This window comes from Pipra filicauda, unplaced genomic scaffold (genome assembly GCF_003945595.2).
Source record: "Pipra filicauda isolate LSUMZ 115617 unplaced genomic scaffold, ASM394559v2 scaffold117_size3949168_pilon, whole genome shotgun sequence".
Lineage (NCBI taxonomy): Eukaryota > Metazoa > Chordata > Aves > Passeriformes > Pipridae > Pipra > Pipra filicauda.
In genome coordinates this window covers 3268913-3295386 of record NW_024103629.1, presented here as the reverse complement: position 1 = coordinate 3295386, position 26474 = coordinate 3268913, and the positions used below count along the sequence as shown (strand labels likewise).

General features: G+C 37.6%; 1 protein-coding gene across 1 annotated transcript in view; it reads right to left on the bottom strand.

Annotated features, from left to right (window-relative positions):
- SLC39A8 (solute carrier family 39 member 8) overlaps positions 1-25963 on the bottom strand; it is a 45093-nt gene extending 19130 nt beyond the window's left edge. The window contains exon 1 of the mRNA XM_039385575.1: positions 25838-25963. Coding sequence (XP_039241509.1) covers positions 25838-25963 — 126 coding nt within the window. The remainder of the gene's footprint in view (positions 1-25837) is intronic.
- Positions 25964-26474: the final 511 nt, after the last annotated feature.

Genomic DNA, 26474 nt, shown 5'->3' with positions numbered 1-26474 from the left:
CCATAGCACTTCTCCAATAATTCAGCATTATTATTTATGAAGCGATTTCCTTCTAGAGACAAGCTTAAGCAACTGCAAGTCATTTACTTCAACTTCCGTTAATAAATAATTTTGTAATACTGTCCAAAAACTGAAAGCATGTGCACATCACTTGAAAGTGACTCTTTTTGATTAAGCTTGGAGGAAAAGAACATGCAGGCCAATTCAAGCGACTTCAGCTAAATTACATCCAGGATACTTCTATCCTTCCTCTTTAATGACCCAGTCTAGCAAAGCACTCAAATACATGCTTGACCTTAAATATAAGTATAAACTTTGTTAAGGTCATGAGACTCTGAGGACTCAAATACAGAGAAGCGAAGTACATATAATTTCATCTTTCAACATCAATGCTAATGTCAAAGAAGTAACACAAAATAAATACAGCTCGATAACAGAAGGCTTTTTTGCTTTAAAACATGTTGTTCCATTTAATCTCAGTGGAGTAATGCATAAAGAAATCATCACTGAACATACAGTCTTCTACAGACCAATACAAAAAACTCTGGAGCTTTCTAAACTGGTAATGTGCCATATCATTTTCCTGTTAACGCTGCATTATGGAATAATTCAAAATACATGGCTAATATGCCCACAGTGAAACAAAAGGAGAATACTTGTGGTCTACAGGAATAGTTCCTGTATGGTGCTTATTACTGGCTCATAGAGCCATTCCTGGAACCTACGGTGAAAAGCCCTTAAAAAACAAGCCACTAAGAGCTAAGAATTTATAACATAACTGTCGCTGATAAGTGTCGGAACGGCCAAAGCGACACAAAAAAAGGTTCCAGCAAAGTTTATTCCAAGAAAAAAGCAGGGACAGCCGGGGCTGCTGCGCAGCCCCTTAAGTACAGTTTTTGAACACACGTAATGCACATGGATAGGACAGTTCAAACTTTCACACCAGAATTCTTACAGCTAATAGGTGCATTTTCTAAACTCTACTTTCTCACAACAACTTTGCTCTTTCTCAAAACAGCCCAGTTCTTTCCCACAACAGTCCCGAGCACCTGCTCTTATTTTTCTCTCATGTTGATGTTCTTCCCAACCACTCTCGTTCAAAACAGGTCCTTGTTCTCATGAGACAGTGCTCCTGTTCTCATGAGACAGTGTTCTCTGTTCCCACAGGACAGCTTCTTCAGGGTGCATCAGTATGTTGTCAGGATCAGGGCCTCCATTTTCAGTCCTCTCTTTTCAGTCCATCTCAGGGGTATACTTTGATCTGGTCAACATCTATTGCTTCATCAGTATGTGCCAAGGTGCTGACAGACCCGCTGTCACCCGTGACAATTCCCCCTTTTTTGTATTTGTGCGACAAAGATGGCCTTAACAGTCTGTTGCAGGGCCCTTTGCAACAGGCTGATCAAGCAAGGCATCAGTATCGACAACCCCTGATTCAAAGCTAAGAAGAAATGCACCATTTCCCAACGAGGATGGAGAACAACACTTCACCAAGAAAAAAGAGAGTTCATCTACCATCTAGAATAAGGACTCACTATGGTCCGACAGATTCATGTAACACATTCCTTTAAAATCTTGACACTCATGTAAAGTATTTTTAAGTCTACACACATATATATCTACACAGTTTCTCTCTCTCATACAATCTTTTTCCAGTCATTCATTGGTGGCCACCTCAGTCACACTTCACTCACACATAGCTGGAATTTCTATTATACTTTTACATTTTAATTACACACTTTATATTTTAAGTAGTTATTGACTGTGTACTTCTCAGTTTGTCATCTTTGGCAGTCACGTCCAACAACTGTACCTGGCCTGAAAAGGAATACATACAAGGAACATAAGGCCTAACAAATTTAAATGAGATCTACTCCGATTTAGCATCTGTTTATGCACCTGCATGGTCTCTTTCCCCCCTTTTTATATTTTTAAAATGTTCATTTGATGTGTAAAATGTTTTCTTGACAACAATTTGTCCTAGAAGTGAGTTAGGAATCTCTGCATAATTGTTTTAGCTCTGGAAAACCAGCAAATTACAACATTACTTGTCCTTACAGTTTTTCAAAACTTCCTAAATTGTGGAGAATTAAAGCAATGTCTGAGTTGCATGAGTAATGTGTGATTGGCAGCAACACATGATTTCTGTCTATAGTCGGTACCTAGAAAAATGAATAGATAAATCATTATTACAGTCTGCTAATACAGCTTGAAATTCAGGGTCTTCTGTGAGAAGTCAGTCCAAGTCGTCTCTGATGTCTGGGACGTAATTGACTCTCAGCTCTTGTTCATCTGCTTCTTTTAGTTGTTCTTCACCTTTAATAAAAAACTCACAAATTTGTTATTAATAGTTCAGTCAGTTTTAAGTGGGTATCATGGGTAATTTTGCAGTTTTTCTTTGAAACTGAAGGCCTAGTGATGATTCTTTGCAGTATAATTCTCTCTGTAGGAGATAGGTTATATGGCTTGGTTTTATGAATTTTTTCCTGGAGCATTCTTCAATCCTGCTTCTCAAAGAACATTGGTTAGAACAATCACATTTAGTTTTTGCTCATCTTTTTAGGTCTCTAACTTCTGTATTTACTTTTACTTTGCTTTTATCATTTTGAGCAGCATTTTATCATATTGTACTGCAGAAAAATTCTCTCCTATTGTAAAGGAAAACACTGAATTTCAGGAAGGTCACTGTAACTTCAATAAAAGCAAATAGCAGCTTTCATTATGAAGAAACAATTGACCGTTCAAAATCCCAGCATATGGAAATCTTTCAGAGGATGGGATTACTGATTTTTATAAGGTCTCAGTTGCATAATTGGATTAAATATAGTTTTGTATCTTTTACTTTTCTATTATCAAGCCACACATGGCTTGTGATTTGAACAGGATTCACAAATTCATAGGGCAGATTCCTGCCTCTCTGAATGTAAAAATGAAACTGGAGAACAGTCATGTCCTTCTAAAACTTAAGCAGTCTCACCCAGCCTCTGAAACGATATGATCAGCTAGGATTTATAAGCAGCTAATTCTGAATTTTTACTGATATTTATATATATATTTCTGGGATATGCCTGAAAACTTTAAACATCTTATTTAAACAAAATAGGTGTAACAGTTTAACTTACATCCATGTATTTAAGAAGTTAACACTCTTAAAGTAGCTCTCAACTTTAGCAATTTACATAAAGCCATAGTAAAACTCACTCAGGCTGCTTTAAACTAGGGTTTTGCTCATAAGAGTATACCAGGGGATCCAGAATGCACACCTTGCAAAGCAGCAAAAGTTCTGGTTTAAGCTTGTCACCTGATAACAGGGACACACCTCTGCTGCTTAGCATAAGAGACTAGGACAGATGCAGTTTAAACTTGAAACACTGTCTGTTGTTAGGCAGTTTCCTGTATTATATCTTTAGATTTAATCTCTCTTTCCACAAAGGTGGAAACTTCCAGCTAGAAACAGTTTATTTATTTTTCCCTTTTTGCTCCGGCAAAAACTGCCCCTGTCAAATAAGATATTTTTGAGCTAGGTATTCCACCAAATAAGTCTACCTTAAAGCTAACTGTAAAATACAGAAGCAACAAAAGAATGTTTACAGAGCTGTTTGAGCGGGGGGGGGAGAGGGAAGGTAGAGCAGCTGTGCTTAGAGCTCTGCCGGAGAATCGCTCCCCCCACATGCATTGGAATTTTCTTATCACAGACAGTTGTCAGCAGTTACTTTAAAAACTCTATTTCTCCATTACATTTATGTATGTATTTTAAAACAAGTTTGCTTATTTTAATGAACAACTTCAGAAAACAGTTAGTGAGACTATGTTATGAAATTGTAAGACAATTTCTTTCTCCAATCAGAAGGTTACAAAGTTACAATTTCTACAAAGTAGGATATTTGATTCTCCTCCCAGCTCTGAGGGAGTGAATAAAGTTTCTGCTTAGTTACCAAGCAACAGACCATCTCTATCATGTGAAATACACTCTGTTTCTTTCCCTGGTAAGGCTGAATCTTTTCAAGGGAAGGCTTTTTACTTTCCTTTTTCCTTTTTCTCCTGGCAAAAAACTTTGTTTCTTCACATACACACACACAGTAACAATAATATTGTGAGCTCACAAAAACACATTCAACAAACACTACAGTTAACACGAGAATTAACAGAAATATCAGAAGGCAGTTTTTTGCCCCCACGTTTCTTCCCCCCCCCAGTAGGGATCGTCGTCTTCAGGCTTCCATGACACCAAACTTGATTTGTTGCATATTTTTCTGTGTTTTATCTTACACACATTGTGAGACTGAAACAGCCAATTAGTACATGAACAAAAAATAGGTAACTCAGGCTGCGAAGAAGCAAGAAAAGGAGGTAGATGCTGACTTTTAAGTTCAAAGGCTTATACAGGGACGGGCTTTGCTGTCTTGTTTTCTACCCAGCTCCCGTTGTTCTAATTTATCTCTGTCCCTCTTCATTCGCTTATATATCTTGATTTGAATTTCTTTTCTTAGTTGTTTTCTTGGTGGAGTTATCTGGTGGGAAAACTGCTTTTTCTGCAGCAGTGGCAATGGAGAGGGGGGGTCCTTACTTCTTTTCTGTCTCCGGGAGTGAATTATTAAATTTTTCTGCATTTTTTTGCTTGGAGGTGTAGTTCAAGGACAATTTGTTACATCGGCAACCTGCTTATCTTTCTGGGCAACTGCGTTTCAGAGTTTTAGTTCTTATATGAATTATTGCACAGATCGTTGCCTCCCATACTCTTCTAAATCTTTCAAAGTCTCACGGAGCAAGTGTTAGGCAAACACATGAAATGCAACTTAACGTAGTAGCTTCAAAGCCTTATTTTCAGTACTATAACAGCACACGTCGTAAATTAAATTCAACAACCTTGACATTCTTTCGGTTTAAGAGGGATTTCCATGTGGATAGAACCACACTTTCCTCCTTCGTTATGTGCTGTCCCCTTGTTAAAATATAGTCCCCGGTGGCACCCCCGTTAGCTTACCTAATGAGGGTCAAAAAGTTCAGGTCCGGACCATTTCGCGGGAAACCCCCGCTCTCAAGCTTCACCGGGCTCCGTTCCCCCTGTGCCTCGCCCCACAGGTCCAATCTCTCTCTAGGAGAGAAAATCCTCTGCTCTTTCCCCCTCTAGGAGGGAAGTCACGGCAGCTCCGCAATTGGAGATAAATCCATCTTCAACGCTGCAATCACGTCGGCGTCGCCAGATGTCGCTGATAAGTGTCGGAACGGCCAAAGCGACACAAAAAAAGGTTCCAGCAAAGTTTATTCCAAGAAAAAAAGCAGGGACAGCCGGGGCTGCTGCGCAGCCCCTTAAGTACAGGTTTTGAACACACGTAATGCACACGGATAGGACAGTTCAAACTTTCACACCAGAATTCTTACAGCTAATAGGTGCATTTTCTAAACTCTACTTTCTCACAACAACTTTGCTCTTTCTCAAAACAGCCCAGTTCTTTCCCACAACAGTCCCGAGCACCTGCTCTTATTTTTCTCTCATGTTGATGTTCTTCCCAACCACTCTCGTTCAAAACAGGTCCTTGTTCTCATGAGACAGTGCTCCTGTTCTCATGAGACAGTGTTCTCTGTTCCCACGGGACAGCTTCTTCAGGGTGCATCAGTATGTTGTCAGGATCAGGGCCTCCATTTTCAGTCCTCTCTTTTCAGTCCATCTCAGGGGTATACTTTGATCTGGTCAACATCTATTGCTTCATCAGTATGTGCCAAGGTACCGACAGACCCGCTGTCACCCGTGACATGCAGGAACAGAGCTAGAGTGATTATTTCCCCTGCTCAACACTCACTGGAATACAGCTGCATACTGCATCCAGCGTTGAGCCCACAATGCAAGGAAGACATCAGTTAACTGGAAACTGCTCAGCAGAAACCACCATTGTGATGGGACCTGGAGCATTTGCACTGTGAGGAGAAATTGGGGGAGCTAGATGTGCTCAACTTGGAGTAGAGATGACTTTGGAAGTACCTTACAGCAGCCCCAGTACCTGCAAGGTGCTCACACTGACCACAGAGCTGGGCTCATCACAATGGTAGGAGGATGAGAGAGAACTGACAAAAATGGAAATTGGAGAGGGTCACAATGGATATAAGGATGAGCACAAGCAGGTAGTGGTACAGGTTGCCCAAGGAGGTTGTGCAGTTTCTGTCCTTGGAGGTTTCCAGTTTCAGACCAGATGAATCCCTGGACAGCCTGGTCTGACCTCAGAGCTGACCCTGCTGAGAGAAGGAGGTTGAACTAGAAAAATCCTGCGGTCCCTCCCAGTCTGAACTATCCTGTGATAAACTGAAGTTTCTTATCATTTGGCAGAATGGGTTAAATGTAGATACGGGAATAATTGCTTCATGACTTCGTCTGTGGCTTTCAGACATTGTTCCTGTTAGTCATTAGAGTTTCTGAGTTGTTTTTCCTGTTCAACAGTGATCCAGAGATAAAAATGGTCTCAGAAAGTCACTACAGAATGTATTAGTAATAATTTCTATGCTGTAATAACTCATTGTGTGGCAAAGACACATTCAGGAGGGTACACCACTTAACTTTGTTTTTTGCTCTGTTGAACCTGTTCACTAGATCCTGAGCATAGAAGCTTTGAAAACACAATTTAAAATTCTACTTATTTCATTAGTGCTGTTGAATTAATTTGGTTTGACTTGGTTCATGTAAGTCTGATGGATCACAGTTGTCATTAATACTAAAGGTGGCAGTCTGTCTTTACCTGTGCCTTCATTGCTTGGTACAACAGAATTTGACTAATCACTGGAAATAAGTACAATTAGTTCACAGATAAATCAAATATGAATCATATTTAAAAAACCCCTGTATTTTAAGCAACCAAAGTTCAAGTAGCCTTAGAAAAATATGTATGGGACAATTCTCAGGTAGGATATGAACAGTGTCCTTGCTTACACCAATGCAGTAATGTTTTGTTCATTGTTGACTTTCAAAGATGAAATAGATGAAAATAGCACAAGCGTACATTTATGTAACACCACGTCTTCTGAACATTGTCATCTTGTTCCCCCAATTTCTAAGCTTTAATTCTGACATGTACATGTGGATTGTGGGCACAGTGATTCATCGATGCAAGGATGAAGAATGAATCATCCCAAAATGATCATGGAGGAGGTGGATATAGTGGTACAGGAGGGCACACCAGAGGTAGCATGCTGCACCATCTGAAAAACATGTGCAGGAATGATTGAAGTGCTCTCAGATGAAGTTTTTCTCTGAAGATTAAAATAGAGCAGTGTGATTTCTCTCTAAATCTACCATGGAGAAAAATATATGCTACAAATAAAGCCAAATTTTAAGTGCAGAAAAGGTATATAGGATTGTATTTCTGTTTCTACTTTCTCAATTGATCTTGGTTTTAAATAACACTGTAAGTGTTGGAATGTCATCTGTGATGTCCAGTAGTCTTACCCTGCACTGTGCACCACAAGTGTTATCTAGCTGCTCTGTGATGTAACTAATAATGACCTTATAGCATCATATCCAGAGAAGCCTAAAGAAGAAATCATTTTCAGCTCTACATACTTCTTCTCTTTATTACATCTGTCAAGTCCTAGAAAGGAACGGTAATGTAAGGAATCTGTTCTCATGATCTTAGTATGGATTCATTTCACTGAACTACCTGTATTACTGTATGTTTGTTTCTTATTTTCATGTTATCACTCTATAAAAGTGCCTTAAAACTGACAGATATAGTACATACCAGTGCATTTATACATCATTCATAAGCATATTTTCCATTCTCATCATTTTTGATGGCTCAGAACAACTTCTGGGATATAGAATTAAGATACAGATACAAAATTAGTACACAGTAATAACATGGGTATTTTGCCTGAGAAACAATTTTTTTTAATTTTATTTTTTAATTAAGTAGATATACTATACCTTTATTTTTTTATTCTATGCCTCCTCAAGATAATGGAATTAAATTCCTCAGAAATACCCACTTGAGAGAATCTAAATAAATATTACTTGCTCTAACAATACAAAAGAAAACAGAATCTGATTAGTTCCAGTTATAACAAGTCTCTTCCTAGAATAATTCTTATTCTTTTTAATGGACAGAATTCTTATTCTTTTTAATGGCAGTGCTTAATGAAATAAGAAACCTTCAATTCAATGCCAGTATTGGGCAACCAGGAATTCACATTTCTCTTGGAAAGCGCTGTGCCTATTATTGATCCTGCCAATTGTTCCAGAGTGAGATATGAAACAGAAAATGTTTCAGGAAATGTCACTGTCTTACATGAAATGATACCTTATCCTAATAATTAGCACCATGTTATTTAGGCAGCAGGGGGTACATATTCAGGCCACTTTTAATGTGTGACCACAGTCCACACAAGAATAACTGAAGGGAATCTACATTAGTATTTCATACAAAGGCCTGAGGCAGCAACTGAAGTTTCATATAAATTTTCTTACTGGAAGTCAGAAAAAAATCATCTGAGGAAGGTAATCGATAAGCCAGTGGATAATATTTGTTGGTTTGGTGGCATCCTTTTAATGTTTTTCATTTTTTATAAGCCTTAAACTGAAACAGACCCTAAAGCCCCATCTGAGTCTGTTTTGGCTTTTGTTCATAGCCCAAGTGACTGGGTATTTTACCTTCTCTAACCTTCTTTCAGAACTGCACTAGAGCAAAGAATATAGCAAATTAAAAGATTTTCCAACATAATTTTGTCAGAAAATGCCATTTCATTTATACTGAAATATTGTTCAGATTTCTCAAGCAAGATCTGAAGGTAAGAAAGATATCCCAGAGTAGCTAAAAAGTCTAAGGCAGTGATAAGTAATGTCTAAGTCCCTACTTCAATTCTGACTTGCAATCAGGACTTGAATTTCACAGTCCCACATATTAGAGAAGTACATACAAGGCTTCTAAAGTGGAGATGTCCTTTGCTGTCTCTCACTGTACAAGTTCAGTTTAATTCAGTCACAGAAGCAAGCAATAGATTTTTCAGAGCAGTAGATGAGTTTTCTGGGCAGCACTAACATTGAATAGTGAGAGCATCTGGAAGAGTTTGTACAGCCCAGCCTGAGAGTATCTTCACAGAGCTTAGCCTAGGCATGTTCATTCCCACTGTTCAGCTGCCTTATCCTGTCCCGTTTACAGCAGGTATGATTGTCACAGGGTATCCTACAGGCAGTTGACAGCTGATCAGTAAAGAAAAAAAAGATTCATTTATGAGGAATTTAAGCAGCCTTTCTTCTAGATGTTCATGGTTTTAATCAGTTCTGTTTCTTGCCTCGGTAAGGAGATCTGAGACCTAAATGATCAGTAATATGGAAAAAGCAGCAGATAAATTCGGCTTTAAACAAGTAAATGTAAAAGAACAGAGATTATCCTAATAGAGGTTCTTTAAAGGAAACTGTTTATTTTCATTGTATTTATCCTGCCATTTGTTCTCTCTGGATCCCTTTCCCCACCCACGACGTGGTGGAGCCCAGTTCTAGTTCCATATCCATCTGAAGAACCATTCCGACGTCTTGAAGGGACAGGGAAGGGGGACTCCAGACAACAGGGTTTTTCAGGCCCCGAGCCTGGAGGGGAGAGGTGCCCTCCCCTCCCCCCACCACCATGGCAGGCACAGAGACGGCACACCGGCGTGGAGAGGAGGCAAGAGAGTGTTTATTGTTGGGAAGGGGTTTATAAGGCTTTGAGGAGGGTCAAAGGGGAACCAATCACAAGTTCAGGGTCACACAGAAAAAACCATCAGGTAAAGGGTCAACAGCCAATAGGAAGGGGTTTACCAAGGACCAATGAGACACCTCAGGACACCTTTCCCAGGACATTCCTACATGGGAGATAACAGTTGCTGTGGGGGGTGTTGAGAAGAAGAAACACGTGTTTGCAAAGAGACCACAAAGAGCCATCCTAAAACATGTTCAAACAAGTTTCTCATCAGACTTAGTGCTACAGTTCTCCCTGTTAAAGGGCAACCTCAGTGTACTCATAACTACACTGTGCAGAGAGAATGTAATGGGGGAAACAAAGGAAATGAAATGCTTATCTGAGTCATGGATGAACTTTGCCTTTCAGAATTATTGAGACAATTTTATCTAATCTCTCAGATACTTAAAAGGGATTACAAAAACATTACTTACATACTCAGAGCTTTGTAGAAGCTTGCATTGGTAAAAACCTCCACACATTATTTAGTCAGTGAATGCTATTTATAATAGCACATTTATAGAGCTTTCCAGCCATGAATATATGATATACTATCTCTATGCCCAAGTACAATGGATAGATGCATGGGGCCAAAGCCAGTGAAAACCATGTGCCGCCATGAAACTTTGATACCCTAAAGTCAGTGACAAATTGCCTACTCACTTCACTGGGACAAGGATTTCAACCAGAAATATTACTACTGAGTAGAAAATCCATCATGTACCAACTGAAAAGGCACATTCATCATTTCCATTTGTGAGAGCAATAGTTTCGGATTCATTCATTTGAGAATTTCTACAACATATTAAAATTAATAACAACTAATATTTCAGAAAGGCAATAAAACAGAACCAAAGAACTTAGTCTGAATCTGATAACTTTGAACACATCCTGTTCCTTACTTTACTATGCCTTTGCTTAATAACTGTATGGCTAGGCAGCCTTTCCTTTTCTTCTTACCCATCTGCGATTTTTACCCTATGAAGGGCTAGACTGTTGAATACACACAGATTAGGCTAAACAGTGAGAAAATTGTTCCAGTGGTTATCCAGCTTCTCAGATGCCACACTTATTCCAGAGATTCAACAGCTGCTTCATGTTTACCATACAGCTACAGACTAGTCAATAGAAGGAAAGACTGTATTTGATTTTGAAATATTTCTTTTAAAAGTGTGGTGCAATACATTCAGCTAAAAAGGCAGTCAGAACTCTTAGGTGAAATACTGAAGTCAAGAATCGAAGAAAGATCTTATTCCCTAACCTGACATTAAAACCAAGTTTTCGAGGTGGGGGGGGGGGAGGGAAGAGAAGCAAACATTAATGTAGGACTCAGTGATTTGTTTTGTAGCAAACTTAATTTCCAGAGATGCTCTGATTTTCTTAGCTGTTGAGTGAAAAATCAATGACTGGAAACTGGGCTGATGTAGAGAAGCACAGCTGTCAAAATTACATCACTCTCCTGCTCCTTTATTTCTCCCCTTTCTTGAATCCCTTCACTAGTTTTTGTAATCCTTCTGCATTGGTTTCGAGTTACTTATTCTTTGCACATCTTATAACCATCTTCTATAACTTTTTTATTTTTTTTAACACCCTTTTGAGTATCCCCAGGTTCATTTTGGGTTTTCTTTATTTCTGTATGTAAAATAATTGATGTGTAAAACTAAGTCCTCTTAATCTTAATTTGTTAGTCCCCTCTTTTCTCCTACTCCTAGTTTTGAGCCCACCTTTGTGTCAGTCTGCTTAATTTCCTTGTGTGTCAGATTGTCAGGAAGAGGCAGGAGCATTTTGCTGTGGTCATACAAACTGTTTGCTCTGAGACAAGGGACATAGTGGTTATAAGACCCTTTTTGGAAAAGGGAATGGATAGGAGGGAAATTCCCTAGAAATGGACAGCTGAGGATTCAGCTTGGTATATGTTTCATGTACAGTTATTTCTGTACTGAGATTTGCAAGCAAGTTAAACAAAGTACATTTCCATGTTACACCCGTGAGGACCAAAAGGAGGGTATGTACGCACTGAAGCTCGATAATGCCTTTAGGTTTTCCCAGGTGGGGAGCACTGCATTGGCTAATGACACTATACCTGACACAATTTATGGAGCACCAGTCTGTGTACATTCCTGCAGCCTTTCCTGATCTTCCCATGGACTGTGGTAGGTTCAGATGCTGTGTGGTGATTTGTGTTTTCATGCCATTTTTTTCTTTAAGCCTCAGTCTCAGATATTGAACCATGTGAAGAGGAGCTGGTGGGGTGACTTGGTTGTGTTTACCTCTGTACTTGCACAACAGGGAACCCTGTGGCTGAAGACAGGGCTTCAAGGATCAGCAGGTTGGTCTGCTCTGTTTCATTGAATAAATGGGATGGGATGGGTGTGGGACCTTGCACTATCTTTTAAACTGAGTCTTCAACAGAGATTCAATATGGTGCACTTCCTTACTTTTCTATCAGCCTTCCAAAATGCTTGTCACTGTATATACCATTTAATTTTCATATTTTGGTGTCTGAATATGAGCTGTCTAGTCTTCCAGCACAGTTACCAAACTGTAGTTAATACTACAGCTATGGACTCTATGGGATCAATGGAGAGAAATGAGCTAGTCTGTGATGCAATACTTTAAACCTAAAATTCATGTCTCAAGTATGGTCTGATAAATCCCACCCTAGGATTCTTCCAGTTTGTTGCCAAGTTTGCACATTTATAGCTTGTTACTTTTATATCTACTTTAAGAGTTTAATTTTAAACTTTTTTTCAGAACTGGAATTCTTCATAGGAGAAGGCTATGTGGGAAGTATATATAGGGCAGCTAGTTCTTTTCCATGCTTTTAGCTCAAAGCACAGTTTCATCAGATATAGTTTGGCAAGCTAGTTCATTCCTAAGCTCACTTTAATATTTCCTGAACTGGTAGAAAATATATTACCATTTCATATTTTAATTAGCACAAATAATCGTTCATTTAATTGGCAACCTCATCAGTAAAGAGTCTTTAATAAGAAGATATAGGCAGTTCCAACCTTGCATGCTCTTCCACAGTAAAATTCTCAAGGACTATTTTCAATTAATATTCTGTTAACTGTCATGAGGCTTTCTGAATCAACTGATTTTGCTTTACTATTCTAAGGTTAGATGTACTTTGTGCTTCTTCCCACCATTTTATGTCCCTGTAGAAAGTACAACAGAGAAGTAAAATACTCAATCAAATAAGATTAATAGATCTTGAAATTAAAAGGAACATTATAATCTTTTATAGGCTGACTCCCTAAATAACACAGGCTGTAGACATGCTGTCAGCAATTCCTGCATTCAACATACAATGTCTGTGTAAATTTTAGTGCGTCCACTGGAAAGTTATCCAGTCTTGATATAAAAACTTCTAGAGATCTAGAATGCAGCACATCCCAAGTTGGTAAATTACACTGAAAATTTAAACCATGTACCATACAGCTTTCATCAGGTTTTGATATCATTTTTCAAGGTAAACAGAGCTATTGAGTCACTTCCTATGCTGTTACTTGTAGAACATGAGCAAATCACCTCTTAATCCCTTTCTGAGAATATTACATGCATTGATCTTCCTGTTGTCTATACCATAAAAATGCTTTTCAGAATACATAATTAATTAAGCTCTCCACTGAGATTTTTCCAGCTTTTTTTTTTTAATTGTGGACATCAGAATGAGACCCACATAATGTATGCAGAGGTGAAATTTCTACTTCATCTTAATACTGCGCAGCTTTTATTTCAAGGATAACACTTTCTTTCCTAATTATAACAATATATGGACAGATAATTTCCCATAGGATATCTCTCAGCACAACTAAGTTCTCAGTGCTGTCATCATATTCCCCTATTATTCTTCGACATATAGTTTGACTTCCTTCTGTCAATTAATATTTTGTTCAATGGAGATTACCTCATCAAGTGATCCAAACCACTACTTAAAAGCGATCTGTCATCATAATTTTTTCCCACTCTAGAAAGTCTAGACGAACTGTGCGACTGATTACTGTGATATCCTCCCATAAATTTGCTAAAAATTTTGAGCTGCTATGAGGGAAAACTTAGATCTCTGTGTCAAAATTGTACCTGACCTATGATGATGTATCGCCAAATTGCTTTCATTTTTGCATTTAGCTAGTCTTCATCCAGTTTTAATGATCTACTTTGATTTGGAGACATTTTTTAACTGTGGTGCTATTAAAGATTAAGTAAAATATCTTGCCAATATCTACTATAATTGCTGAGGGTTTTGTCATCCAAACTTTTTATATCCTGTTTGTTTGGCAGAGTTAAATAAAAGTTACATAAGCCCTTTCTGGTTGTCATTAGTTATTTCAGCATCCTTTTATGTTTACATGAATGCCTTCTATATTAGACAACATACTGGACTTACTAGAGCTTTAAATGCATTATCTTTTTAATGATTGTGCACCAGATTTCTAAAAACTGTAAGAATGACCAATTTTGAACATAAGATAAATCAACTGAGTATTCACTACAAATAGCAAGAAAGACATCAATAGCTTCACTATATCTGTGGAATAAACCATAGTTTCAGAAAATGAATACATTAGAAAAAATTGTGCTCTTTGACTAAAATTTGGAAAGAGGAAAAATAAATGCTTTTCCACACATGGCTTTAACAGCATTAAGCATATTTTGACTGGCTGATTTATTACAAATATTGAGCATTTTCACAAAAAATCTATTACTTTAACCTATTTCCAGCTGAAAATTATGACAGTCACATTATTAGTAAGACCAGTTTTCCTGTATGCATGTAATCATCAATGCCAATGTAAGAAAAAATGAGCCCATTCTTCATGCTTGATTTGTAATACCATTTTTTCACTATACTTTTCTTTGTGAAAACTGACTAATTACAAAAGCCTATGGCCATATTTAATCACTGACCATGTTAGCAGCTCTGATGGTTTGGTTGGAGAATTTTAATTGCCTGCAATTTTTCAAAAGGTAGTGGATATCATAAATTGTTGTTGTTGCAAAATGTGTGTAGGTTTTGTATTTTGAAGAGTAAAATAACATCTCAGTTCTTATGATAGCACCAGTATTCTTCAAATTCTTTTACCTTAAGTGATAGAAGACTTGCCTGTTTTTTTCTTCTCAGTTTTTATGTATGACTTGTAGCTGTGCTCAGCGGTGAATAAATTCTGTAGGTCACTAAAGGTTAAAGGAACAAAATATTACCTAAGTATTTATCCTTTTTTTTAATTTATTTTTAGAAAACAGTGTTAGCTGAAAAAAATATAAGCTATTAATAAAGCAGTTTCCTTTAGCTTTGTAGGGATTCTTCATTATTTTCATACAAAGTAAAAGATCAGGTCCATTTTTACTTATCAAACGTCACAATTTTGAAATATAAAATTTAGCTTAAGAAGACACTTCCTTTTAACCTCGTATTTTTCAACCAAAATCTTTCTCATAAAGTCTTATTGAAAAATTTATTAAAAATACTTATAGTATATGCATCATTAGAGGTTGTTTTAAACAGGTTCAAATACAGAATACCAAAAAGGATCTCTACTGTTACTTCAAATACTAAAAATAATCCCACATTCAGGGTTGTCTATAATGTTTAAAGCTTTCAATTTAAAAGCTACTTTTTTTTTTGGCTCCCACCCTTACTTAATTATTTCTTACTTGGGAAAAATTATTCTTTCTTCATCTGAGACAGCAGCTGCATCATATTAATGTAATCCAAAAAGAGAAAAATTATATTTGTTATTTTTGCTTGGACAGATGACTTGAGGATGACTCTATATAGAAAATGTAATGTAAAGAATCAATATTGTCTCCTTGAGAAAAATCCGTCTCCCACTGTATTTACTATGTTCCTTCCACACATCAAGCTTTCTTTTGATTACATTCATTATACTCTTATTTGTGTTGAATTAATAATTCTTAGTAAAAGCAGGTAAAAGAAACATCCAACAAAACCCTAAGGTCCTAAAGGTAAAGTATTTCATACTACCCAGTTATTCCACAACAGTAGGTTGGGTTTTTTCAAGGAAGATGATGTATTATGACTTACAGGTCACAGATTTAGGGCTTAAGTATGAGCCTTTGACTACAAAAATATGCTATTGACACCAGGTAGTTGTTTGGCATTTAAATTACTGAGTTTGTTTAATTTTCTTTTTCTCCCAGAATTTTCTTTTTCCCCCTGCTGCCAAGTGTGATGTCCTGTTTCCAGGGGTGAAAAAAACCAGCAGTTGGAGAGAAGTACAAAGTTCTTTAGGAGATCCTGTCCACTATAGTGATTGTCACTTAATTTCAAGAGCCATGAAGACTTAAGCTTTGTATTCTCCTTTTGTAAAATAGTTTAACGATAATGTTATCAACAATAAGTCATGCAATCTATGTGAATATCAAATATGATTTTGAATTCCGTCCTCACTGTCCTTGTTTTTGCCTTCAGAAGAGGCCAGGTTCTGGATACCTTTCAGCCACTGACCTGAAAGCTAATGGAAACAAACAGTTTAACTTCTCAGCAGTACCTCATTTCCTTAACTACAACTTTAAATTCTTGGTTATTGAGCCAATTCACTGACTCTTTTTCAAACTCTTGAGTTTCATTATGGCAAAACAATCTGTTTGTTTTATATCTTTGGCTATTTATAATAATTTCAGTCATGTTAATTTATAATAGCTTGAGGTAATTTAGGCTGCTGCCAATTATGTTCACTAAAGATACTTTAGCTCAAGTAACCTCATATGACTTGCTGTTAAACCATATCAGTTTAGTTTTTACCTTCCAGTTCTCTTTTTTGTCACAGGTATGTAGGTCTTACTATGGTATTTTTGCTAGATTTATTTTCTGTGTGCAAGGATTTTTTATTCTACATTTAATTTTACTTGATTCTTTAAGCTGTTCTACAGTAACTCTCCATGTAGTCACTTGCATTGCACATTTCTTGAATGATAGTTTGCTCCATTTCTGAGGTAGATTAAGCTATCTCACACAGTCTTAAAAAGAACAAAATGTACACACAAGGAGCTACTCATGACTAATTAGTGCCTTGTAAATTTATTATATTTTAAATTTTCTATGTTAACTCACACTGCAACGACAATGGGCTGCTCCCTTCATCTCAACTGTCTGGAAATTTTTGACATTTCAGAGGCAAATGAGAACAGATGAGCTATATTTACTCTACATCTATGGCACTGTACAACCACAAAGACTGGCAGAGTATGAGGAAAATAAAGAGGATATAAAAGAGGAAAATATTTCCATTATTCCACCAGCATATTTGCTAGTGGTATGCATAGTCTGAGCAACAATTTTTTATGCAATATTTGAATCCCTCATCATACCTTTTTCTTGAACTTTGCTTCAGAAGTTTGTCTTAATTCTGAATATATCCCAGTTTCCCTCCTTGCATGTGTTATTTCTGACTATATGTGTTTGAAAGTCAACAGATATAATTATATGATACTGTTCGCTCTTTCTCTGCTACTTCTTCCTAGCCCAGTCTTCCAAAGAATGGCATTTTAGGATTAGAAAAGGATCTTTTTTTTCCCTATCTTCTCAGCAATAAACACTTAAATATTTTATAAGAAGTGGAGTTCCCACAGTGTTTAAGTGGAATGTTCTGCAAATGCAACTCTGTACATATGCTTTTGCATCTCCCAATGTGGGCAGAAAAAAAAACATTTTCTTGGATTTTTGACAACTTGCATTACAGACTTCTTTCTTTATGATAGTTGCACAGCTTAACAGCCTCTGCACATACTGTACTCCTGCCTACACTGAGCAGCTGAGCCTTTATCTTTGGAGTCATGAAAGGCTCCCCACATCCCTTGAATCTTCATCATGGTACTAAATTGCATTTAATCTAGTTCTACTTAGTAGAAATAATATTTTAGCACAATCACCTAGGGCCAGATTCCACCATGGTATTCGCATTAATTAACTACTTACTCTGACAGTGATCCCCAAGATATTGTAAACTCAACATAAGAATGATAGAATATGGTTCTATATAAACCAAGTATGTCTTCTATTTTGAAACAGTAACCAGAAAATTAGGTAGATATTTTTAATTAGTGCCCCTTGGACAGACATGGAAACACACATATCTGATTCAAGAAGCTTCAACAGGGAAGGAGACACTTCTGGTACTATTAGTGTGGTGGACTTGACCATTTATGATCTGAAAGCTTTGACTGTGCTCTTCCTCCCACACTCCACCTAACTATAGAAAGTTTGCAGAACAAGAAACCAGGTGCTGCTCCCTTCTTCCTCGGTCGAAAATCTTGGCTGGAGTTTTCTACTGATTTCTTTAATTGATGCCTCCTGAAAGAGCAAAACATATCTTTGCGGGCACTCACAGCCAGTGTATGATGAAAAGTCCATCTATGGCATAAACATACAAAAGGATTTTGGGTAAATAACATGCAAGTTAAAAAATTAATTTATAAAATATAATGTTTTTTTCACCTTACCTGATTCATGATACCACCTCCTCACTAATAGAAGGAGCTAGTTACTTCTGACAGCTTAGCTACATACTTCGTGCTTATACTTGCAGCTTTGTTAGTAGGCCACGTCAACTACAAATGCTTCAGCCTTAAATATTTCATGATGTGTCTTTGTCAATCTCCAGAGAGTGTACCAGAGGCATCATGCTCCCTCTGTGTGTTAGCTGGAAAGGTAACCACACCGCAGCACAACTGCATGCACTTTACTTTTATGAGAAATATGAGCAGCCAGTGTCTGTTTTGTTGAATAAAAAGGCAAATACAATTTAAAAAGTTAGATAAATGCATAAATGTTCTGTAGCTCAGAATAAGTTGCCACAGTTCCTTTGTGTGTAGGACGGAAAAGAACTCAAAGACGGAAATGGGGAAGGGGTAAAACTGGGAGCGAGGAGAGGGGGAAAAAAAATAAGATGGAGTACATTTTTCTTCTTCCTTCTAACTCCACAGCAGAAGACTAATTTCAAAGTAACTATATGGCACCATTTTGAATAATATTTGTGGTTAAAAGTAGGGCTCTGTATAAAGGTAGTCCTCAAAGGGAGCCACATGAAAGCAAGAACTTGGGGATGATTGTTCCTTGGTGGATTGATCTAGAGCCACTTGCTAAAAACACCTTCCCTCCTCATTATTACAGAGTAGCCATTTTACATACTGTAGAAACTTGTTACAATGCTTGGAGAAGAGTTCATCCTATTGGCAATTTAATAGTCGCCTTCCTGAAAATAAAAAAATAATACCTTTTCTAGGATAAACTTGCTGATAAAATGAAAACCTTGCTTTTATTGGTGAGTTGAAAATATTCCATGCTTAAAAATAATACAAAATTGTAGAAAAAAATATTTTCAAAGAAACCCATAATTCTGACCGTAAAGGAAACAGTAGTGCCCACAATAAAAACTTACAACTGATACAGAAATCTTTATAAAGCTTTTTTTTTTTTTTAAAAAAGACCTTACAGTATGTTACCCTTTAACTTCCAAAGATAAAAGCTTTCAGTTCTTTTCATAGAGGCTAAAAGTTTTTTGTAGCAGTAAGGGAAAAAAATGAAAAATCCTTCTGAATTTACTTTCTTTTGATTCAGGTTGCTCAAGCATTGGAAAGAACAGAAGATGGGAAAGGCAGTGTGATGGGTGAGGTACACCTAGGTTCAAGGTAAAAAGAAGTAAGGAGAAGACTTTTTTTTTTTAATATTCAGATCAACTTTATCCTGCTAGTCTGCAATCAAAAGTACGTATTTTCATCAAATTACAATGTAAGGTCTACAATTTATATGAAACTATATGTTTCTGAAGGGTAAATCCTTATGAAAAATGATAGAACATTTTTGCTTAGCTTTTCTTTTTTTAAACATCCTACCAAAGAGTTATGAGGTGTCTTAGAATTTCATTTGCTTAGAGTTTCAAGCAAATGAAATGAAGTTCTAGGAAATACTTACACCAATTACTTCTGGGTTGACAGCACTAATTACTGATAAATAGTAGTGTTGTTTCAATTACATGCATATTTTCAGTGGAATCCATATGTTTCAGAAATTGGCCTAACTTCTCTCACTACTCACCTTTACCTGGGAAATGGGAACGCAATGTTTTCCTATTTTAACTTGTAATATCGGCGGTTGGTTCCTGAGCAGCTATTAATGTGAGGGAATATTTTTACTTTAGCAGATCTCTTTCATTGTCCTCACCAATCATTTTTGATTTTATGGTTGACAGGATAATGTAGATATGCTTATGCACTACAAACAAGAGTACTTGTTTTTAGTACAGAAGAGCACAGAAGAGCATGATAAAGCATAAAGAAAGGTTGAAGAGATCTTGTTGAAACTGAAACAGAAAAAGGCACCGAATTTCTGGTAGATTCTGTAGTGGAGTGGTCTGTCAGGAAAAGTTCCTCTGTCAAAGAGGCTGTGGTCAGTCAAAACTGCAATCATATATTCTCCTTGGATGGATAATACTATATTTAATGGAATCTTCCATGTGTTGAAGCTTCCATGAAGTTTCCATCTCTTTCCAAATGTCTCAGGAGCATTTACACTGGGGATATGGGGAACTGCAGCATCTTGTGAATTCTGAAGTGATATGGGAAACTCATAAGTTGGTTCAGAACTGTTTTCAACAGTGTCAACACATTTTTGCTAGTCAGCATGCTAGAACACATTTTAACTGTTGGCTTCTGGAGAGGAATTCTGTATCTTTATGTATGTTTATAAAGTGTTTATGTATACATATTTTTCCACTTGTGACCTGATCCAATGGAGACTTAGTCCATGTTAGTGTAGCACTGAGTTCAAGTTCATAGATTTGCTTTTCAACAGGGGCTAAATACACAGGTACAGGAATATATCATCATGCTCCTGCTCCAGAGGAAGCTCCTTCAGGAAGACAATTGTTGGCATTCCTCTATAGAGGTATCTGCTAAGTAATCCAGATTCAGGTTCATGTGAAGGAAAAGGAGAAAAAGAGCAGCTTCATGACCAAGTAGATAGGTGGAAATCTTAATGTTTTCCATTAAATCCGAGTTTGTTAAAAAGTTATTTCTGAAGTTTTCTGAAGGGTCCTCTCTATTGTTTTCTCAATCAGTTAATTTCTTATAAACTTAACAAATATTTCCCCTAAGTTTTTTATACCCCTGAGTGTGAAACACTGAAGATTATTTTGCAAGATATGGGATACATTTTTCTAATAGAGATAAAATCTTACTGTTGCTACTGCTTGCATAATCCTTCAGTAAAGACTTTGGAAAGATCTTTCTTTTGGCTCTTTATGACTGATAGTTTGTAGAAGGACTTTTTCTATATTCTTCTGCATTTAACAAACAACTTTTGACAGAACAAGAAAGTTATTGTTTAAATTACAGTCAAAATTCTCATTTTTTATTTAACTTCCCAACCTTCACTCTTTGCAAAATGAAAGCAGCATCATATGAGTTTGCGGATTTTCTGCTGAAAATAATTTTAGTGCTATACCTGGTCATAGCCATAAAGAGGAAGCATAAAGAGGAACAACCCACCTCTTTGGATCTTGAAGCGACAGCAACTATCCCTCTACTGTTGGTAAGATGAAATGTAAAAAGAACAGGAAATTTGAACACGGTCTTTTTCAGGATATTTCCCACCCAATTCTAATACATTGTGATTCTGGAGCTCTTGCTTACTCTCTTAGGTTGACAACACAGATCTTTCACAAAGAAGGAGTAAAATCGGTGATTTTACTTCTGAGATTCATTCATTTTCTAATATAGCTAGGTTTTTGCCAGTGCAGTGCCTGACATAAGGCTGTAGTTTAGTTCAAAATGCTATTGTCTGCTCCTACGTTTTGTGGATATTTTAAATTTTATTCCTGAATTTATTTCTACTGTATGTCTTACTTGACATGTTTCCTGTCCATAGATTAATAAGAAATGCAGGAGACTCTGCATGGATTCACAAGAGAAAATCTTGGATAGAATCCTCTAGCAAATATTGCCAAAGTCAAAAGAAGACTCACAGCAATGAAGTAATTAATTCCTTCTCTTGCCATGGAACAGTAATTAAACATAAATGGATAAAAGCATTAGCTAGAAAAGTAGAATTGCTTCATTTTGCATTTTTTTTCAACATTTGTCAACTACAGATAATGCATTCTTTTGAGATTTAGTATGTGCTTCTAACAATTAATTGAACCTGTGGGAATTTTTTTTTCAAATGTGAAAGAGAGGGCACAGTCACATAGGAAAAAATGCTGATCCAGATTTGTGGTGGTTTTGGCTGAGGTAATTTTCCTCATAGTAGCTGGTATGCGGCTGTGTTTTGAAATTGTGCTGGAAACAATGTTGATAACACAGGGATATTTTAATTACTGGTGGGCAGGGCTTACACAGTGTCAAGACCTTTCCTTCCTCTCATCCTGCACCACCAGCATTTGGACTGAGGGTGCACAAGGAGTTCAGAGGGGACACAACCAGGACAGCTGAGCCCAGCTGACCCAAGGGATGTCCCAGACCATATAGTGTCATGCTCAGCATATAAAGCTGGGTGCAGGAAAAGGAGGGGGGGATGTTTAGAGTGATGGTGCTTGTCTTCTCAAGTAATTGTTGCACAGGATGGAGCCCAGCTTTCCTGGGAATGGCTGAACACTTGCTTGCCAGCCCATGGGAAGTGGTGAATGAGTTCCCTGGTTTGCTTATGTGCCCAGCTTTTGTTTTACCTATTAAATTGTCTTTATCTCAACTTGTCAGTTTTCTCACTTTTACCCTTCTGGTTTTCTGCCCCATACCACTGGGGTTCCAGGGGGGAAATGAGCAAGAAACTGTGTGGGGCTCAGTCGCCAGATGGGAATAAACCATGACTTAAACCATAAAGAGGCATAAAGAAAGCCACATCATAGAAAGTCTTACATGCATATGCAACCCGTTGACTTCCATATACTTCTCCTTATACATTATGGCCTCTGGTGGTCTAGTGGTTAGAGTGTCTGACTCTCACCGCTGCGACCCGGGTTCGATTCCCGGCCCCCTGGGCAGGTGGAGCTCGTCAGCCGTGGAAGGCAATCCACCTAAGAGAAGGTCACTCTAAACAAACCTACATCCTGGGGACCTCACTGCCACTGTCCAAGCTTTGCTCTGCCCCGGCAGATGAACCTCAGGACTAAAGGGTGGGCTCAGTTCAGCGCACGCTGTGTCTCACCTAAAAATCCACTGCGCAGGCTGGAAGGGTTAATGACCTTTCCCAAATCTTCGCTCGCGAAGACTGGCCATTATTATTATTATTATATACATTATGCAATGCATGTAAAAGGTGTTGCTAAAGGTATTAATATATCTTAAAGGTATAAAGATACCTTAATTTGTTTAATTTTTTCTGATCCTATAGTCAGTAAGTACACTCCTCTCTATTTTCATAGGTTCAGCGATTAAGCAGTTTTGATCCTGATAATCTTAGTAATGCTAAGTCACAGGAGATAGTGTGTAAATCTTCTGATATCAAATTTTAAAATGCAGTTTTTCTGAACTGCATACAGTATTTCAGACCACTAGTTTGAGTTTACCACTGGAACCTTAAGTACGACATGAATCCATAATCTGTATATCCAATATCCACAGTCCTACAACATCCAGAATAACTCAGGAGTCAAATCTGTATTGACCTGGGGTCATGATTAAAAATATTAAAATAAATCTGGCAAGTACTTTCATTTCTTTGAGTTAGAGAGTTTAAAAAAAAAAATATCCTATGGCATTAAAAACTTTTTACATGAAATTAAGTGGGTTTTCTCTTGGTGAGTATTTGTCTGCATTCAGCAACAGTAATACTAAACCAAGAATGTAAGTAAAGAGATGAGAGAAGGAATAGGCAAAATGTTACTTTCACTGATACTGGTTTTTTGCTTGACATAACATTTGCTGGTTATTTTGACTTTGTGCCCTCCAGCTGGAGATGATAACTAGATGGTGCTATCAGTTTTTCTGATGAGAAATTATAAATATAATTTTTCTACCTAAATATTTTCTCCTTTCCACTAGCTCTTTACTATCATACACCACTGGTAGACATTAATGAAATCAAGAAAATTATGAGGAATGATATTATATAGCAGAGTTTAAGATATGGTAACTCACTACAAGGCACTTAATTTTTTAAGAGAGGAGTAAATCCTTGTAAATAGATTTTTTTTTTATGGCATTACCCTATTGAGTTACCTCTAAAATATTTTTTAACCTTTCAGATTTATTTTTCCAGAGCCATTAAGATAACATGTAGTTTATGCATGCCTTATGGTTCCTTCATAACTGAAATGATAGGAAAGCTCTCCAGAGCATTATGGAAAGAGCAGGAGCTATGAGCAGATATAACCTTTGGGAACAGTCCATCTTATAAAGCTGTGAAGTTTGAGTTTATTCTGACCACTCTGTATCCATAGGATTGAGAAGGGTTGCTGACCTCCTGTCGGGTTTCCATCTAACTGTCAGCTTCCAAAAAGCTGTGCTTATGTCCCAATGAAAGCAGAGCTTTTCAGATTTTCTTCTCTTTTCCTCTGTAATAGAAACAATGAATAAATCAGGCCCATTAGTGTTGGGGAGCTTTTAGAAAGTAAACTTAGTAAGGAGAATTTATTTGAGCTGTTAGTTGCCAAATGACACCTGGAAAGTGTTAGTACATTGTCTATAATGTATAATGTAAGTACCTTGCAAATGAGGTCTTGTCTGTTTATGATGAACACTACAGATTTTGAAAAAAAATATGGGGTTGTTATTTCTACAGTGTTCTCTGATATAACTGAGTGGGATGATGAACACGTTCCTCATAAACACAATGGATTTTTTTGGCCAGAGATGCATACACTAATGTGATCATTTCCTCACATTAATCTGTCATGGACAGAGTTTCAAGGACTGAATTGCCCCAAAGGACCATTTAAGACCATTCCTGAAACCTGCTCTTAGAAGCTTTCTACATTACCAATTTCTACCATGCCTGGGGGGAAATTTTCCTGTGGTTGACTGCCCTGTGCATGGTGCCTTCACAGCTCAAGCCCCAGAACAGCCTTACAGCACTCACACCACTCCCTACCTGTATACAGCCTCACTGCTGATGGGTCAGTCAAAACTGTTACTGCAGCTCAGTAACAAAACATCATTAACCATTTCTTTTGCACTAGCATATAAGGATAGTCACGCGCCTCAGCAGCCAAGGATAACCAATTAGACATGCATCAATGCACTGGACTTGGTAAACTGAAGGTACTATCTAAAACACTGTCACCAAAAAGACCTCATGAATGCAAGCTTTTAAATCTAAATATCTGGCTATGGTTTTGTTGTAGTAAGCGATATTATTCATACTGGTTTTAACTCAGGACATGGCTAAGAACACTACAGCAGTGAAAGCATATTCATTTGATTAATGGAAAAGCAATTTGGAAGTTAAAAATATGACAGATTTCTGGACATTAAAAAGAACAAATAATAATATTAAAAAACTCTGCTGTATTTGGCAACTGATTTCTGCCTCTGAGCCAGAAGCAATACTATCAAATTTTATCATGTACCACTGCAAACACTTCAGTATGTGGAGTCTTGAATGCTGGTGTCATTACTGACTTGTTACTTCTCCTTGCCATCATTTTGTTTATGGAAACAAAATTGTTTCTGTGACAACACCTCAGTCCAGATTTGGAGAATAACTAAGTGTTTTGGGACAAGAGAGCAGGGAAGATGTCTGTTGATCAATAAAAGACCAATTAAGAAATTTCTGCATATTTTTTCAGGGATGATTGAAAGCCTTAAGCTTTAGAGACTACTTTCATACATGGAACTACTTAATAACTATGGAAGTTGCCAAGACAAAGGTGATTTCAAAAGACCTTGACTGGCTGCCACCCAGCTGCTCTCTAACTTCTTCTCCTCTCCAGAACAGGAAAAGAAGATAAAATGGAAAGGTCATTGATTGAAATAAGGACAGGGAGATCACTCACGAGTTAGCATTATGGGCAAAACAAACTCTACTTGGAGAAGATTGATTTAATTTATTGCCAACTAATAGCAGAGTAGGGATGGGGGATAAGGTATGGATATTGTGGTCGGTATGTAACACTTGTCTCTGCTGTTCCTTCCTGCTCATGCTCTTCCCCTGTTCCAGAATGCACACAGCGCACACTTTCCACAATGCACAGTCCTTTAGGGATGAACTGCTTCAGTGTGAGTCCACCATGGATCACAGCTCCTGCCAGCAAACCTCGTCCTGTGTGGACACTCTCCACAGGCTGCAGTTCCTGCTGCATCTTCCATTGGCTTCAGCTTCCGTCAGGGACATGTCTGCAGTAGCACAGGATTGTCCAGGGGCTGCAAGAGGATTTCTGCTCCACCGTGGACCTCCACGGACTCCAGGGGCACAGCTGCCTCATCATGGTCTGCACATGAGTGCAGGGGAATCTCTGCTCCACTGCCTGGAACACCTTCTCTCTTTCCTTCATAGACCTCAGCATTCCACAGGGCTGTCTCTCTCACATATTCTCACTACTCTCTTCAGCTGCTGCACAGCTGGTTTTTTTTTCCACTCTTTCTTAAATCCATTATCAGAGAAGTGCCACCAGCATCACTGATGGGCTCAGCTTTGGCCAGTGGTGGGTCTGCTTTGGAACCGAGTGGAGCCACCTATGTGTTCAACACGGGGTCAGATCGTGATGTTTTCTCACAGAAGCCACCGCTGCAGTCCCTCTGCTACCACAACCTTATCACATAAATCCAAAATAACAGGATATCTGTGAGTCAGGGTCTAACCCAAAGGAAAAT